The sequence below is a fragment of the Misgurnus anguillicaudatus genome, chromosome 7 (assembly GCF_027580225.2).
Source record: "Misgurnus anguillicaudatus chromosome 7, ASM2758022v2, whole genome shotgun sequence".
NCBI lineage: Eukaryota > Metazoa > Chordata > Actinopteri > Cypriniformes > Cobitidae > Misgurnus > Misgurnus anguillicaudatus.
The window spans coordinates 33,893,041-33,911,103 of record NC_073343.2 but is presented as its reverse complement, the minus strand read 5'-3'; the positions used below and the strand labels follow the sequence as shown (position 1 = coordinate 33,911,103).

Here is an 18,063-nt window from a genome sequence, read left to right as displayed (position 1 = left end):
AGAATGCATTCGAGTGTCAGTGCATCCACTCCAATTTATCTATAGTGTTGTTGGCAGGGAAGCCAGAGCGTATTTGATGCGTTATATGGTATGAACGTACAGTTAGAGTTCTTTGAAGCTGCATTGAAACTGTAAATGTAAAATAAAATAAAAAAAATCCTATAATGTTTTCCTCAAAAAACGTAATTTCTTTCTTTGTTCAGTCAAGAAAAAAATGAACATCTTGGATGACATAGGGGTGAGTAAATTATCTGGATTTTTTAAAATAAAAGTGGAGTAATCCTTTAATGATAGTGCAATGTGACACCCTCCACCACACATCAACTTTGATAGCATAGCCTGTGTTTGTTTTACACATGTGGATCACCATCTGAGTTGATCCACATTTAAAAAAGTCTTGTGGACAAAGACAGTTTTGACCAGAAAACCTAGCCAAAGAGATTGAAAGGAGGGGCAATGGAAAGACAAACAGCGCGAGAGAGAAAGCCAGAATGTGTATAAGTGGTGATTGTAGAGCAGATGTTCTTACGACAGACCGATAAGAGACAGCGGTGTAGAAGCAGCAGTCAAATGCAGATCAATTATTCATAGGGACAGATCAAGACATCGCAGGAAGCCGTTAAAGCAGAATATCCTTAATGGCCGTTCACACCCTATTCACTGGAGACAATAATGATCGCATTGACGTAATAAAGAAAACATCTGCAAAAATGTGAGGCATGATATCAGTCCCACACACCAGAAGTGTGCACACCAGAGGTGTTATTTTAGGATATTACACACACACACAATAAATATTGACTGTATAGTGACTATTAAACTGTAGATGAGACGGCCCCAGACGACAGATTTTTTAAAGCAAAGCAATGCTGTAAGTAGCTGCTCAATAATCAGGATAATGCACCAATTACCATTTCAGGACTTGAAGTATTTAGAGGACCAGCTGACCGTACATTTTTCCTTACTTAAGATATTGCACTGTTAAATTATTTATTCTAATTGGTTGTCGTTTTCCAACAATGTTAACGTCTATATTTCATAGGTTCCCACACCTTAGTTATCTTCAAATTCAAGGACTTTTCAAGGACTTTCCAGGTCTAAACGTGGGGACACCTTTCAAGTGAGAGCAAGGTTACATTGTGTTACCTTTTAAGATACATTGTTACAGTTACCTTTCTTGGGAACTCGCGCTGCGTCACTAAGGTGAAACTTTGGGGACGCCTTCAGGGGTAAGTGCGTCTGAATGTGTATATCAAAATCAAACAATGGTGATGCTTAACGACAAAGACAGGGTGACGGTAGAGCCAGGAAGAATATCGCTATCTAAAATATTGCCAAAGACGACGTTACAGGGACGCAGGAAGTATGGCAAGGGAGACGCAGCGTCTCGTTCCCATTTTCAAAAAACTTCCCAGGGCCTTGAATTTCACAAACTTTCAAGGATTTCAAGGACCCTTGAGAACCCTGGAAGATGCACAATAAAAAAAAAACACACAAATGAGACCTGAAGCATGTTGCGTTAATGCAGTGATGTTGCCGATCAATACCAACTATATAAAATGCAAAACGTGCATAAAATAGCATGTAATGATTTGAAAGGATACAAACTCTGGTAGAGCGGCAATCGAGACTTTATGGCCCTGCTGGCGTTGATGCACGTGGCCCGTACCAGACTTGGCAGCAAGGTTCCCGTCACTATCGCCCCATCAAACAGAGGCCCAAAGAAAGGAACCTGATGGTGAAAGAGGACAGAAGAGAGCACCAGTGAGAACATGCTTGTTTTGACTTCTATATGAAAACTAAAATCGATCTTATCTGATGCTATGTGCAAAAAATCAATGCAAAGAATAGCTCGAACCAGTACAAATGAATGTAGTCGATAGATAATGCAGAACTTCCATTTGTCAGGGCTCGTGTTTATCGAGTGGATGAAATGAGAGTTATTTGAGCGTGGCAGCAGATAACAGCGGCGCAGACGAGGGAATTTCACTAATTGCGACTGGTGACACAGAGGATGAAATGCACATCAGACGCCGCCCAATACAAAGCAGGCAAGTTCTGTATAGGTGACGTGTTTACGAGAAATTACAAATGATACGAGTTTGGTTTCCAGTGGCAGATGCAGGAGGAGGAAGATGAAAGGCAGTTTGACCGCAATGAGAGCGGCGTGCCGACAGTGCAGTAATGGACTCTGAGCATTAGTGCTCTCAGAGAAGAGACAGGAAGAGAAACTATCCTCTCCAGCCACAATCCACATCTCCTGCCAATCAGCGAAACATCGCACATCCTGACCAAGATCTTAAGACGCCTCTGGAGAGGCATTTCACGTAATGCATGAACATCTGGTAAATTACAGTGGAGCGTTGTGGTATTTAATGTAACGTAATGTCATTATAGTGGCGATGGGGGACATACCTGCGGTTTCTTCATGATCTGAATGAAGAACATGTGGTTTTTCATCGGGTAGATGATGATGAGGACATCACCGAAGTCGGTGGGGATGATTCCTCGCCTGTAGTCCCGCGTGTGCTCCGACCACACTATGTGCACTTCATCGTTTCCCAAGTGACGGAGCTACGACAAACGAGAGGCAAAACACATCAATAAATCCGATAAATTACTCGTTCAACTTGTGAGGGTTTCACAATTGCCGAAATACACATTGTATGTGCAATGCACACGTTAAAAAATATAACAAATGTTACGGCTATCAAAGACATATTTCACAAAGATATTTTCTCAGTGGTGAACAATAATTCCTGTAAAAAAAATAAAAGCAGAATGTTTATTTAGTCTGGAACAACTACTGAAATTATTTTGGGAATTTTCAATCTTAAACCAAATGAGCTGGAGAAATTGGGTTCATTATGTTTCAATCATTTAAACAAATTGACTACCTAGAAAATTGCTTGGATTTCATTTTACACATAAATATACATACATCTGTAGGAAATTCATTTTTTGCAAGCTTATTTTTGACAGACAACGTGAAACACAAGAGCCCTGATAGAGTGGGGTATTATATAGTGCATAGAGAAACATTGTGTACTAACATTTGTTTAATAAAGTTACGAAGGAGTAAGATTATTAATAGACTAGTGAATTTTATTTAGGGGTGTGTAATATGCTGGTTACTAATGCGTCGAACTGTTTTTCTGTATTGATGTCACAGTCAGGACAAAACCTTTGATTTTTCTTTGCATCCATTTTTTAGTCGATTTATTACTCAAGTGCTTTGAGTCAGTGTCATCCCCCAGCCGGTCTTAAGCTGAAGGTCATGGACCGCTGCCCTGAAGGTCTCCTGTAAAAAGTCTTGATACACTTTCGAATTAATCAATGATTACAAAACATCCATAATGCTCTCTGCAGCACACTTCACACTGAAGTGAGGTTTTGGTACACAATGCACAAAGTACAAAAAGCATTGTGCATTTTCCTCGACAATCCACATCATTTTTGGGCAAAAGCTTCCAGGTGGTTTTGGCAAAACTTAAGATTTTTGTAGTGAGCTATGCTGTTTTTAGAAGGATACCGTTTCATTCTGTTAACATCATTCTTGTTCAGTTTTTCTGATAGTGGGCACATGAAAGCGTTATATACAGTAGGAGGTATTTTGATATTACTTCTGGCTCTTTCCTGTTTACTTTAGTCTTGCATGCCACGCTTTTGGAGTGATGTTTGCAGGACAGTCACTCTGAGAAAAAGTTGAGTCCTTTCCCCAACCTTGTGCTCCATAAAACCTCTTTAAATTGTCTTCCCAGGTCATAAGTTGTTATGATCAAGACACGGATCACATCTTTTTTGAGAAAAGCCCATAAAACCTACTACTACAAATCTCATCTCCTTATTTGAAACACCCAACATGACGTTGTTTTTCAGCCTGCACTGTGCATGATTATCTTTAATAAAATGTGAAATACACAACTATTTGTGTTTTATTAGTTTAATCAGGTTGTGTTTGACTATAATTATGCTGTGCTTTCATATTTTTGTGTGCTCAGAAGAGATTTTATCAATAATAAATGCAGAAACCCAGGTACATTTAAAGGATTAACTATCACTTCAACAATGCTAAATTTAATGATTAAAGACTGTACACAAAATGGCTTAAATTATGCATTTATACATATTTTATACATTTTCCTTAAAAAAAAAATGGAAACAGAAAATGTGCAATATTTATTGAATAAAATATTGAATAAAAAAAATGCTGTTGATAGTCTGAGCCGACACTGTTACCTCGCAATGATTATTTGCCGGTTCAATATATTGGTTTAAAATCAATATTGGTCACCAATCTGCGGTTGTGCAAAACAAACAGAATTACCAATCACTTTAAATATTTACAGCAGTTTTTTATGCATACCATAAATGTGTATATTTTCCACTTGATAAGTTTGGTTCCAAAGCGCAATAAATCCATTTTGACAAATTTAGGTAAAAACGTGTTTTCTATACCAAGAAAGTGACAAGATGAAAACCACTATTTTCTGTTACAAATTTCACATAGCATCTTTAGGTTATAAAAACATAAAAAATCCAAATCCATAACTTGATTTTAAAAGATTTATTATTAAAAACGAATTATTTTTCCACAAAATGCAATAAATATTATAAATCAATATATAAATGTGCATTCATTTTTGCCATTTTATATTCATTTAGTTGAACAGTTGTATACACTGATTACAAAAATAAGCATTAATGTCATTAATCAAAACACTTACTTTGTCATATTAAGAACACTGTCATTGCTGCGGTTATACTTGATGTCGTCACGTAACATTTTTCACAGCGATCAGCTGTATTTTGGTCCTGCTCGATTTTCGTTGACTTTGAGTAAAATAATGGAAAGTTTTTCATAAAATCTCCTGGGGTCAATGTGTTAGCATGTGAAAAGCTAAATGCTGGCGGGAGAACAAGCAACCGGCTCCCGAGTGCCTCTCGCGTGAATTATTAGATGTTGATGGTTTACGTTTTTTTTCCCGTCACAGAAAACCACCACAGGTTTATCAATGCTATTAAAGTATTATTTTGCTTTAGTTTGTTTGATGATAATGAAGTACAAAGTAGATGAGGAAAACTAGGACTCCGTGTATTCGACGCGCCGCCATTGTTTGTTTACATTGCGTGGAATGGTGCGCTGTAATTTGTGGAGCGGATTTATTGCATTCTGCAGAAAAGGAGGAGTGGCGTTTATTCTGTTTTGGGAAAAAAGATGACGGATATTATATTTTGTGTAAAATGAAGAATTTACGTTTAAATACTGACCTGATATAATACTGATTTTGGTAGTAACTCTTTTTTTTTAATGGCGTTTATCGCGTTTTGGAGCTAAACTCTTCACTTAGTGCATATTAGGGCTGTCATTATACAAGACTTTTACCACATGTTTATCTTGGCCAAAAGAAGTCACGATAACAATATTATCATGGTATCTATTTCTTTTAAATACAAACTTTATCAATTTCATCTTTAGTATTGTTTATGTTGTTTTATTCTTTTTTCTTTTGTGTGCAAATTAATTATACTAAAAGACAAGAATATGGATGCAGAAAGAGATTTTTTAACCACTGTGACTCTCAGGGCAAAATCTAAATTATTTAAGATATTATCGCATGTATAATACACAATATTGATAATCATGCTTTTTATATATATTGACAAAAATCGTACATTGTGATACTGTACCCCAACATGTCAACCTTATTTTACCCCTCAAACCTGTAGTAACTTGTTGGATTAATAAAGATAATAATGAAACATTTATTTCTTGCATCAACAAACAAAACGAACCAGACAGACCATAAAGACTTTGTTCAAAATGATTAACAACAATTAAGTATTTAGTATACCAAAACAGTGACATTTAAGTGACCACTGTAGTGAAAAAGAGGATTTCTGGAAGCGTTTCTTTGCCATGGCGCGACCTTACGCAAGCTCCTCTCAATGGGTGGTTAAACATCTGCCGATGCACCGATGCCTAATGAGCCATTACCAAAACATGTCCTCTTCACCAAAAAATGCAATTACCACATTTCCCCATAAGCCCTTAATTATGCTAATGGGCTAAAATTAAACAAATCCACAACAAGATGATTGTGCCCGTACATACCGAGCCATGTGGAGAGACGGCAGAAGAATTGGTGGCATGTAAACAGGTTGGACGGAGAGGGGAAATGCGCGACATACTGTACACATACACCAGATGTCATTCTCAATGACAGGGAGCAGGTGTCAAAGACCGCAGGCTTTTAAGAAAGCCTTATTTGACTTAACTTAGGGCACCGTCATATTTGCTATGTGGTTGCTAAGGGCTTATGAGTGGTTTAAAGTATAAGTGATGAACGTCACAGGTTATACGTCGCACAAAGCACAACATATATAAATGTAGACCATTATCACACAAACAGTGAACAGAGCAAGAAATGCCCTGAGGCTTGCCTTGTACAAACAGCAGCGTCCCCATCTGCAACAAAAGACTGCGTGTGCGTGTGTGTGCGCGCGTGTGGTTGGATGACCGTCTGCCTCCTGACACTATGGCCTCGCATGGCAACACCCTCTCAGTAACTACATTACTGGCCCGGCCAGCTGCTCGACTCTGTTCTGCCCCCCAGCACTCAATTGGATTCAGGAATTCTTCTCTGTTTTTCTTGTTGTTGGCTCTTCACCCCTCCTTTCTCTCCCTGTCTCTGAAAGTTGCATTTGTAAATTAGAGTTACTTACTTCCTGCCTGCCTGCAGCTGATAAACCGGCCCTTTCACCCCTCCTTCTCGCCCGACAGTCGCCCTCTCTCGCCGCCAGAACGGGTGCAATTACGGAGTCCGTTGGCCAAAATTAATCCAGCACGGCTCACGGCACACGCGCTCCCTCCCCTTGGCTCACGAACGGAGAGAGCGGAACGTGGCTGAGATGGGCTAATACGAGCTCTGGAGGAGTTGGGAGCCTGATGAATTTTTCTCGCAGCGGGCCGCGCGTGACCGAATCGAACGCTCGCGCTAAGCAGGTTCCCACCGGCTCATTTTGTCAGCGCTAACCTGCTAACGCACGTCAATCGCTATCCTGCCGGCACGGGCGGAATTCGATAGCGGGGCCCTGCTGGTATCCGGCAGGCCTTTGGCCCTTGCGGTGCGAGTTAATGTGCTGATCGGGGCCCTGGTCACAGCGCGCACAGGAGCCCAGAGAGCGAGAGCTGTTACTAAATCTGCACACGCACGGCTCCCTCGTCGAAAGCACGTCTCTTAGCTCGCAGCAGTCTGACAGAGCCGTGCAATCAGGAGAACATCTCCAGAGTCACGTTTTACACACGTGTCACTCACCTGCTGCTGAGCTTGAGCCGCATACCAACCGCAGGCATTAAAGCACCATTTTGGCCTAAATAAACCTTTTAAAAATCATTTAACCAGGTCTGGAGTCAGTGTGGGTACTCTTCATTTATACAGTATTTAAGAATATATAACGACATCCATATTTTTATATAAATGTTCAGTATATAGAGCTGGGCAAAGATTAATCGCGATTAATCGCATTTTTATTTATATATAATTTTTTAAAATGTATATATAATATAGAATATATAAAAATATAAATAAATATATATATACCCATGTAAATGTTTTTTAAATACATACATGAATGTGTGTGTGTATTTATATACACATATTAATTACACACAGTACACACTCATATATTATGCCAAAAATGACTTTTATTTTATATGCGATTAATCGTGATTAATCTTTGCCCAGCACTGATTGTTATGAACTTTTTTACCTTTTTAGTGATAGAATCATCCGAGTCAGAAGGCATGCGAGTTGACACGTGGAAGATGACCTCCACGTTGGAGGTAGCGTAATACGGCGCTGTGTTTCCTGTGCTGCCGTTCCTCTGTAAACCACCCATAAACCCACAGTGAGTGGCCAGATCCACCTGCGAGAAACATACAGAGATAGTCACGATCACAGATACGCTATAGATCCACTAAGCCGGTTTCATTCTATGTATTTGATTCTGTGAGCAGCACCTCCCATCCAAGCCCAGAAACGAAGTCTTCATAGGCTTGAGTGCCTTCAGTGTTAGACAGAATGGAGAATTTGTCCTCTTGGCCTTCTCCAATGTAGAAAACGGCAATCTTGTGGGTCTCCCGACTGAGAAAAACGAATGACATCAGTCTATTACAGTATATTAAATAACAACACACTGAAAATAATGGGCCACAAATGTATCTTAAAATATCACTAGCTATGTTTTCATCCACCTATTTTTCTGCGCATTCTGGAGTATTGCTTAAAAAAACACTGAATGGAAACAGATGCGCATACATTCCAAAATGTGCATGAAATAACGTATGCGCTCTATTGAGTCGGTTAAATCTATTATCCGATAAGAAAACATTTGCATAAAGTAAACACTTTAACCGAATAAATCCCTAGAGGCGCATTGGACGACATAACTGGACTAACCAGCTTACAGAACTCATTGTACAGCATCTAAAATGCGGTTGTGGAAGTAATTAAATAAAATTTATCTCAGTGGTTCAGTAATATTACTTTACAGGATTGTCTTATGCTGCGTACACACCTAACGCGAGGCATCTCGTTCCTCGCTTTAGATTACTTACGGGATATAACTTCGTGTCATGTGAAGACACGCTTGAAGCGAATAGCGTGTGTTTTCGTTGCAATCGCACCGCCGGATTTGCGTCATTCGCTGAATCGTTGAATACGTGTTTGGTGTGTACGCCGCATTACTTGACTGTCAACTCAAACAGCAGGAATCCACATCCAAAAGCAGCTAACAGGTGTATAGTGATTCGTCTGCGTGCTCTGAAGGTGATTATACACGAAAATTGTTAAATACAGTGACTTTATGCTTTTCTTACTGAAATTTAGTGCCAGTTTACCAGGAAATTAAGATTTTGCTCTCTTTAGCTCACTGGATGGAAACGCTGCTTTATTTGCAAATGTTTAATGCGATATTCCAATTATGCGCTAGGGGTTGAACCAACTAGTCGACTAGTCGACCTTAATGCAATTTCGTGACGCTTAAGCCTGACGTCGACTAGTCGCGTTGATCACTATACTTTTTTGATTTATTGTTGCAATGTTAACATTAAGTTGCAACATAGGAGCTGTATAATTTTAGCATTGTTATGCCGACATGCATCGATAAAAAATGCTCTAAAACGGGAGTTATTGTTGCATTGTTACGTTAAGTTGCAACATGTGAGCTGTATAATTTTTTTAACTTAAGTTGCAACATAAACTGTATAATCAGCATCTGTATTAATGTTCTGCTACTAAATTGTTGCATGTTGCAAAGCAGTCCCATCTCTTGTGTTTTGTATGATTGACATCAACGACTAGTCGACTCGACTTTGATGTCATAACAGTCGACTTTAAATCATTTGTAGTCATTCAACCCCTATTATGCGCATAAGTTTAATACGCAACTTTGGATGGAAACATAGCTAATGGCTTTGATTGTTATTTTTAGCATTAGATTTATTGCAATATGTACAAAAAAAACTGATTAGCATGGTTAACAGGGCCAGAAATTTCACCCTGTGTCCGTAATCGCATATTGTGACATATACTAAATTAAATGAAGTACCTACTTACAGACAGTTAAAGGTGCTCTAGGCGAATTCACGCGTTTTAGAGCATAAAACATTTTTTATTACATACAGCAAACATCTCCTCACTATCTGCTTGCTGCCTGTCTGCTGATCAAACTGTAAAAAAACGCAATCCCAGGCTCCATAAACTTCAATATAAACACAGTGGCCAAACCTAGCCACACGAAACAAAACAAAGTGTTCCAGCCAATAAACGGCAAGAAGGATTTGGGGGTGGGGGTTGGGCGCGTTCATGAAAGCACGGAAGGGAGGGGGAGGAGTTAACCACACTCCGTTTGTTTGAAAACAGTTCAAACATCAACAAAAACTGATGTCTCGCAGATTCGCTTAGAAAGCCTTTAAAACAGTATACTCAATATACGTAGTATGAATATGGGTAGTGTGAATGAACCCATAATCCGCCATGCCATTACTTCACGTGACATACGTCGTCATAACAACCAGTGAGCCGCAATTTAACCACCTGGTACATTTATTTTCTTTCAAATCGTTATGAAGTAGCGATTAGGACTGGGTATCGATTCAGATGTTCTGGATCGATTCGATTTTGATTCATAATCTGTTGGATCGATTCGATTTCGATTCTCGGTTCGATTCCGTATGACCAATTTTTATACTCGATTCTCGATTCAACTCAGTGAATATAGATTTAATACAAAACTTTATTTATAAAAAAACAGTGAACATACGTTTACAAGTGGGTAATTAATTAAAAGAAATTAAGAGCCACCAACCTGTTTATTACACTTTTTTATTTTAGGTACACTTGGGTACATTACAACAGAACCCATCTCTAATTTTCAAATGCATAATTATGTTAAATACAATACAATTTTGATGCAAGATGAAAAATGTATGATGAAAAAAGTCAAAACGGTCGCATTCCTCGATCAAACAGGATAAGGTTATTTCATTAAAAAAAATCGATTCGTGGACTATGAGAATCAATTTTTTATCGACCACGTAAAAAAACAACGATTAATCGAAAAATCTATTTTTTTGCCCAGTCCTAGTAGCGATTGTCTTATTCTCCCTGTGGTGACGTATATCTGAGTGAAACGGCTTCTGAAATGAATAAAAGGTAGGGCTGGACTGTAAGTTGGGTCATGTTGCTAATTGCTAATCGCGTCAATCTTTTCCTTGACCCCGCCCACCTGCCATACCATATGACCGAAAGTAAAGAGAGATGTTTCGAGGAGGGGAGAAGATTTGCGTTTTTTTTTTATTAAATATTATGAAGGCACATTAATTTTTTAAAAATAATGAAGCTCACAGATAAATAATTTGTAAAAATACCACAATATTCTAAAAAAAGAAATGTTTTACATTTCAATTTCAATGCTTGAAACCACTTTCTGACATTTTTCAATACGATGACGCATCTTCTTCTTCTTTGGATAACTCCTCTCCCGGGGGCTCATGGGATAGTAAAGTGTCCACCGAATGCACATTTTAAAATCTTGCCTAGAAGTACTAGGTCATTTGGGTATTTTTCGCCAACTAACCCTATGAATTCTGACATACTACTCGCCTCGTCTACTGTATAGTAAGGAAGTAGGCGATTTCGGATGCAGCAAAAGATTCACTCGGCAGGGCCAAGCTAGAGTTCAAATGCTGGTTTGTAGTTACCGAAAAACCAAATTGCTCTTAAATTATACAAGTTTATACTTCGAATACCTTTAATAACAGGACAAATCAACTATTAAGTACAAACTTTACTAAAACCGAGTCTCTCGCCAGGCTGAAAAGCACTGAAACATTATTTCTGTCTTGTAAGGTAACAAGGTTGCAAGTAAAAACAAACTTTTGATGAATTTGGTCAACCATAATTACATATAAATATTTAATCATTGTTTCTGGAATGGACTAAATAGCAAATTCATCAAATTATGACACGTTATGATGAATAAAGCTGAGGATGAGAAGGGTGGGATAGCAAAAATTATTCCAGGTGAGAACAATAAATTGATGCATTATGCTTTATTCATTTTATGATCAGATACATTCCAGAATATGGGCTTTGTGTCGTTACTGGTTTAAAAATGTAACAGGACACAATTTACATGCAAGTACCACCACCTTTATTATGTTTCATCTCATACGTCACCAAAATGTAATTGTGAAAATGTACTTACTAAAGAATTACTAAATAAAGGACTGGTACAGGTATGTACACATATGTGCGTGAAAATCTCTGAGCAGCGTCCCTCATTGAGCAGTGTTGCTGGGGAAGCATCATGCCCTTGGCATGCTCAGTCAGCGGTTGCCACGCGTGGGGCGACTACGCACGCAGAGGAAAACTGTGGGTCGATCCTGGGGGTTTTCTTTAATAAGCCTCTGTAATTAGGCACTCTGAGCACCCATTGATCGCTGCTGCCTGAGAGGTGTAGAGCTGTGATCAGCCAGACGAAGTCAGGATTAGGCTGCGAGTATCTGAAAGTGGTCTTAATACATGTCTCCTTAATAGTGCTTTTAAAGGATTTAGTCGCTCTCTGTAGACTGGCATTAGGCTGCATGATTGAGCTCTCCAAATGCACGCGGTTGTTTCCTAAGATTTAAGTGCCGTAAAATCTGACGGAAGGTTAATATAATGTTTTTATGTCTTTAATTTACTCTGTGTGTCATTTTCAAAGGGCAAACTTTCAGGCATGGGCATTTTCTGAAATTCATTTTCTGGAGGGTGCATGAGGGTGAAAAATCTTACCACTGCCTTGAGTCCAAATTCTTGAGCTCTCTCAAGAGCTTGGAGTTCTTCTTTAGAAGATGAAAGCTCTTTCTGTGAAATAAAGAAATGGAGTGGTCAAGAAACCAGACGTTTCAACGGTATGTTTATTTTTAAGAGGTACGACTAATGTAAAACCTCGGTTACATTCTAAAACATGCCGTCCTGATGAAGTTCTGTATTCAAAAGAATATTATGCAACTCATTTTTATTATAGTAGCTACACAAAAATGTATTATACAGTAGTAGCTACATTTACACAGCTGCAGAATCTGGCTGTCGCTCTTGTTTAGAGTAGTAGATCTGCCTCAAACATAATTTGGTTATTACAGATTGACAACAAAGTGACTCCTATAAATGACCATGAGAGCGAAAATGTGACCATGTCTGTGAAACATAGGCTAAAGTCTTATAATCGAATTATGAAATTAAGAACACAAAAATACCTTAAGTTTGCTTTAAAAACATAGATTTAAATTTTGACATGGTCTTACTTAGACAATATTACAATAGTCCCTTTCACACATACAGTCTTTAATGGTAATTTACTGGTAAATTGCAGTTAACAGATCATGTGTGAACAGAACCTTTCCGGTAAATCAGTGCTCCCAATTTACCAGTAAGACAGGTTGTAAGATTACCAGTAATTTACCGGTAAGCGCTATGTGTGAACGAAAATTACAGGATTACCGGCATTTAGAACGGACGACGTCAGACCGTGCTGACAGCTTCGGGCCAATCATAGCGTTTTAATACAGATGACGCATTTACCCCCGCACTGTTTACGGACGTTTCCACACACATGCTGCTTGAAAGGTGAGCACACCTGAAGTTTACGTCCACATTTCTTCACCAAAGTTGTTTAAAACAGCTTACTGCCGAATTGCCGACGTCCTTAGCACGCCCTCTGTGAAGCCTAACGTGCAAACAGTAGTGTTGTTAAAAACGCATTTTCGGTTTGACGTCGTCTCATTCAATGTTGTTTGGTCACGAGCAACTTTGCGACGGTTTACCACAGACGTGAAAACAGCAAAATACGGACCGTGGATATGAACGACGTGGATTGTTTACAAATACAACACTGAGCTCGCCGCGTGCTACAGATACTTCCGCTTTCTCAACGAATTTACCGGTATTTTGATACTGATGTGTGAATGATGTCTTACTGGTAAAATAACGGAACGCCACTGCGTTTGTGAACAGCACATTTTTGTATTTACTGGTAAATTCATTCTGGTAAATTCATGGTAATTTACCAGAATTACTGTGTGAAAGAGGCTATTGTGTCCTAACTACAAGCGACCCAATGTGACACGTGATAAAAAGCGTCTTTTCAATGTTATCTCTATTGTGATGCCAACAAGGAAGTAACTTAAACTGCAATTCATTGACTAGCCGTTAGAGAGGGAGTCAATCCCAGAGATCCTCAATGTTAAAATCCCCAACTTCACAGCAAAAAATGTTTATGTTTACAGCCTGGTACAAAAAAGTGTTTTTGTCTATGTAGCTAATTTTTTCCTTCATGACAACTGTGATGAGGTGAATTTTTTTGTCATTAATCCGTTTAAATTATATTAAGCTTTAAAGTTCTGCATAATTAAGGGCGTGGCCATTTGAGGGACGGGTAAAGTGCCACTGCTGTCACTACCATTAAGCTAGGCGTCGTGCCCACGTTCTGCCTCTTTACCCATTTTCGATTATTTGCGAGTGATTTGCCGTGATGTGCTGCCAAGATGGCGACGGCAGGCTTCAAAAACGCTCTTTACAAACCAATGGGTGACGTCATGGACACTACGTCCATATTTTTTAAAGACCATGGTCCTAACCAGTTCTGAGCATTATGAATATTTATCATCAAACGTGGATAAGGGAGACTGATTAGGCGTATAAAACCAGAAATATATAACAAATCACTAAATTTCGCAAAGAAAGACATAAAAAGCAAATGGATGCATCTCTCTGAGTGTGTGCTCCTGAGCTGCATTGCGAGAGTAAACTGTTCTGATTGGTTGTGTATTGTGATTGATTGTGCCGCGCCCCTTTTCATGTATAGGCAGCCAGTTGTTATCGCAGAAATAAGTCCCGACTGAATCACACTGAAGAGGCTTATTTCGCGATAATAACCATCTGGCTGTACATTATCCCGCTTATTACACGGCTATTTACCTCATAATAAGGTAAGGAACATTAAATATTTATTTATTTGCTCATTTTTTATAAATGCAGACCTCCTGCGAAAAAAAAAACAGTTTATTTTCGGTTTTAAGATAAGACAAGACTTTCAAATGTCACATACACACTATTTGGTTTAATCATTTGTAAATATAATGTCATATATGTTATTAATTCACTTTTGTGTAATATTAAACTGTACCTGTTTTATTTGCAGCATCCGGATTACTGTGTGTTATTAGTTATGAGCGGATGTAATCCGGGAATAACAAACCTGCAAATGTCGCGACTGGCCAATCAGAATCAAGCGTTCCAACTAGCTGTGTAATTAGGACTGACAACTTGCCAATCAATGGAATCATATTGTGTCACGTCTAGTTGAGATATGGGGTTAAATAAATGCAGGTTGTATTTTCACAGAATGTTCTTTATATCATTTAGGATGATTTTATGTAGAAAAAAGTAAATCACAAAAAATGACTTTAGTTGGGTTTTTACAGTCGGGGGTCACTTATGGTTAATGTGTTGTGTTTAAGGGAACAGCACTTGACACATTGCTGTCAGTTGTGTCATTGACATACAAACATGCATGAAGAGTGTGTGTCTAGAGTTATTCTTTACTGTCAGTCACTAATGTTAGGTCTGTCCACTTCTCTCAGTTTATAAAAAACGGCAGAAAATGGGGCTATTGTGTGGTCGGAGTTAAGTGTCTGAGTCACACGTGATAGTAAATACAGTTGTCAATCCAAAATAGTGACGGTGTGATTGTAGCCAGCGTGAGTTCACTCAAACTGCATAACAGATATCCTAAAAGCATAACGTCATAAAATAATAAGAATAAATTGCAAGAAGAGCTTGATAAAAGCATATGATTTGTGAGATTTTTTGCAGTGCTGACTCAATTTTACACTGTTAGTTGTTTAGATTTTCCTTCTGACACGGACCTTAAAACTTTGCAAGTTTAAATTTGCCCTATCACCATTAGTCTCAAGACATTATTGACAAAGAGTAGCTTGGATATCATTCAACACCAATTTTTTGTGTTCATAGAAGACAATATCATGTGGTTTGGCACAACATTAGCATAAGTAAACAATAGCAGTGTGTTATTCTATTTGAAAGTGTTAAACCAATACTCTAGCCAAATATCAAAAATACCCCATTATTTACTCACCCTCAAGTAACCTGAGATACACATGTTCATCATCTTTCAGACAAGCACATTTGGAGTTATTTTAGTAAAAGTCCTTGCTTTTCCAAGCTTATAATGGGAGAAAACAGGGATCAGGGAACAGCTTCAGACTTTGAAGCCTAAAAAGTACATTCATCCTTCACAGAAGCAATCCACACGGCTCCAAGGGGCCAATAAATGTATTCTGCGGGCAATCGATGCGATATTGTAAGAAAAATATCCATATTTTAAAGGGATACTCTTTAAAAATATATATATGCTCATATTCCGGCTCCCCTAGAGTACACATTTGATTTTTACCTTTTTGGAATCTATTCAGCCGATCTCCGGGTCTAGCAGTACCACTTTTAGCATAGCTTAGCATAATCCATTGAATCTGATTAGAGCATTAGCATCGTGCTCAAAAATAACTAAAAAGTTTTGATATTTTTCCTATTTAAAACTTGACTCTTCTGTATTTACATTATGTACTAAGACCGACGGAAAATTAAAAGTTGATATTTTCCGGGCCGATATTTAATTAAATTCAATTTTAATTCAATTTTATTTATATACCGCTTTTCACAATTGGTAATTGTTTCAAATCAGCTTTACATTAATAGAAAAAGAGAAAAGCACAGAAAATCGACAGATAGCATAACATAATACACGATAGCATAAGCAGCTAAATTTTTTGCACTATGAATCAACATTATAAGCGAGCGTATTACTAATGTAACGTATAGAATAGGGTGTTAAGTTAAGCCAAAGATGGCTGCCTCCCCAGGTTGAAAAACCCCCAAGGAGAAAAACCCCCAGACTTTTTTGACAGGGAAAAAGTCCTAGGAGGGAAAAACCCTTGGAATTCAATGGATTATGCTAAGCTATCCTAAAAATGCTACTGCCAGACCCGGAGATCGGCTGAATGGATTCCAAATGGTATCAAATGTTTAACTCTAGGGGAGCTGTAAAATGAACCCATTTAAAAAAAGTGGAGTGTCTATTTAAACTTTATAAACTATACTAACTAACTTCCAGTAACGACGCCATTTTGGACAAACGCGATTCACTAAAATCACTGCACAACATTAACCATGGGAAAGAACGCTCACTACGCTAAAACTCTCTCGTGAATCTAGTGAATCAAGAATGTAGTGAAGCTAGTTTTTACAATCATAAAGTTTGAAATATGGATTTTTCTACAAAATCCCATCGATTACCCGCAGAAGACCTTAATGAAACCATTGGAGCCGTGTGGATTACCTCTGTGAAGGATAAATGCACTTTTTAGCTGGTTGAAGTCAGAAGTTGTTCCCTGATCCCTGTTTTAAAGCATGGAAGAACAAGGACATTTATTAAAATAACTCTAAATGTGGTCGTCTGAAAGATGATAGACATATATGTATTTTGGATTGCTTGATGGTGAGTACAGTACATCAAGGGGTAATTCGGATATTTGGCTGGAGTATCCCTTAAATTCAAAATGCCAACCTGCGATCCCATGAGTTCATGCCGAGGTCATTGAGGAGAAGTCTGCAGAGGTAAAAGGGTGATTTGGGTTCCTGATGTGTGGGCTCTCTTTGGCAGGCCGCTCTGATGCTGGAGTCCTCACTTTCTTTCTTGGCCAGATCCTCATCCTCCTGCTGTGCCTGCCTGTGGATGGCCTCCATGATGAATCCTTCGATCTCAGGACTCATGCCCACGGGTGGAGACGGAGGCTGGGTGAGCCTCAGATGGGGCTGTGGCAGGCACTCTGGACTGCTGTGGCCCAGGCCTTCCAGAAGCTGGTCCAGCACATCCACGCCAGCTTCAACTTCTACCTCAGAGGAGCAATTACTGGAGCGGACCGAGTTCTGCCTGGAGGTGGCGACGGGCCGGGTGGAATCAGGACATGACTTGTCTCTGCTGGCACTAGAATTCAGAGCAGATCCATCCAACGTCTGGTAAAGAATGCCACCATCCCACGAGTACTTCCCAGAGATGTCTCGGACAATGACACGGACCTCTGAGGAATGATCTCTATCCAGATTGGTGCTGGAATTGTCCGAGGGTATCTGCAGGTACGAAACTAATGTGCTGTCGTTGAAGACGAAGAGCTGCAGATTGGGGCTCTTGAAGACTTCAGAGGACAGCTCGGAAGACTCTACGTAAGGGTTGTCGTGGTTCTCATTCACCAGGCTGTTTATGAGGGCTGGGCCGCAGTTCAGAGGATGATGTCCTAAATGATTGACCAGGTGTGTCATTACCATCCTTGCAGTTAGAGGAATTAGCTCCAAACTTCTTCTTTTCTTTTCTAGGATATCAAAACATTTCTTAAATTAGACAATGTGTAGACGACAAACAATAATTGCAAAAAACATA

The 18,063-nt window shown here is 38.9% G+C and overlaps 1 protein-coding gene across 7 annotated transcripts in view; it reads right to left on the bottom strand.

The window, feature by feature from the left end:
- ralgapa2 (Ral GTPase activating protein catalytic subunit alpha 2) overlaps positions 1-18,063 on the bottom strand; it is a 162,621-nt gene that overhangs the window by 50,927 nt on the left and 93,631 nt on the right. For all 7 annotated transcript variants that reach the window (XM_073869774.1, XM_073869777.1, XM_073869771.1 and 4 more), the window contains 6 exons: positions 17,194-17,995; positions 12,342-12,413; positions 8,024-8,147; positions 7,774-7,929; positions 2,416-2,574; positions 1,605-1,732 (listed from right to left, as the gene is read on the bottom strand). In XM_073869774.1, coding sequence (XP_073725875.1) covers positions 1,605-1,732; positions 2,416-2,574; positions 7,774-7,929; positions 8,024-8,147; positions 12,342-12,413; positions 17,194-17,995 — 1,441 coding nt within the window. The remainder of the gene's footprint in view (positions 1-1,604; positions 1,733-2,415; positions 2,575-7,773; positions 7,930-8,023; positions 8,148-12,341; positions 12,414-17,193; positions 17,996-18,063) is intronic.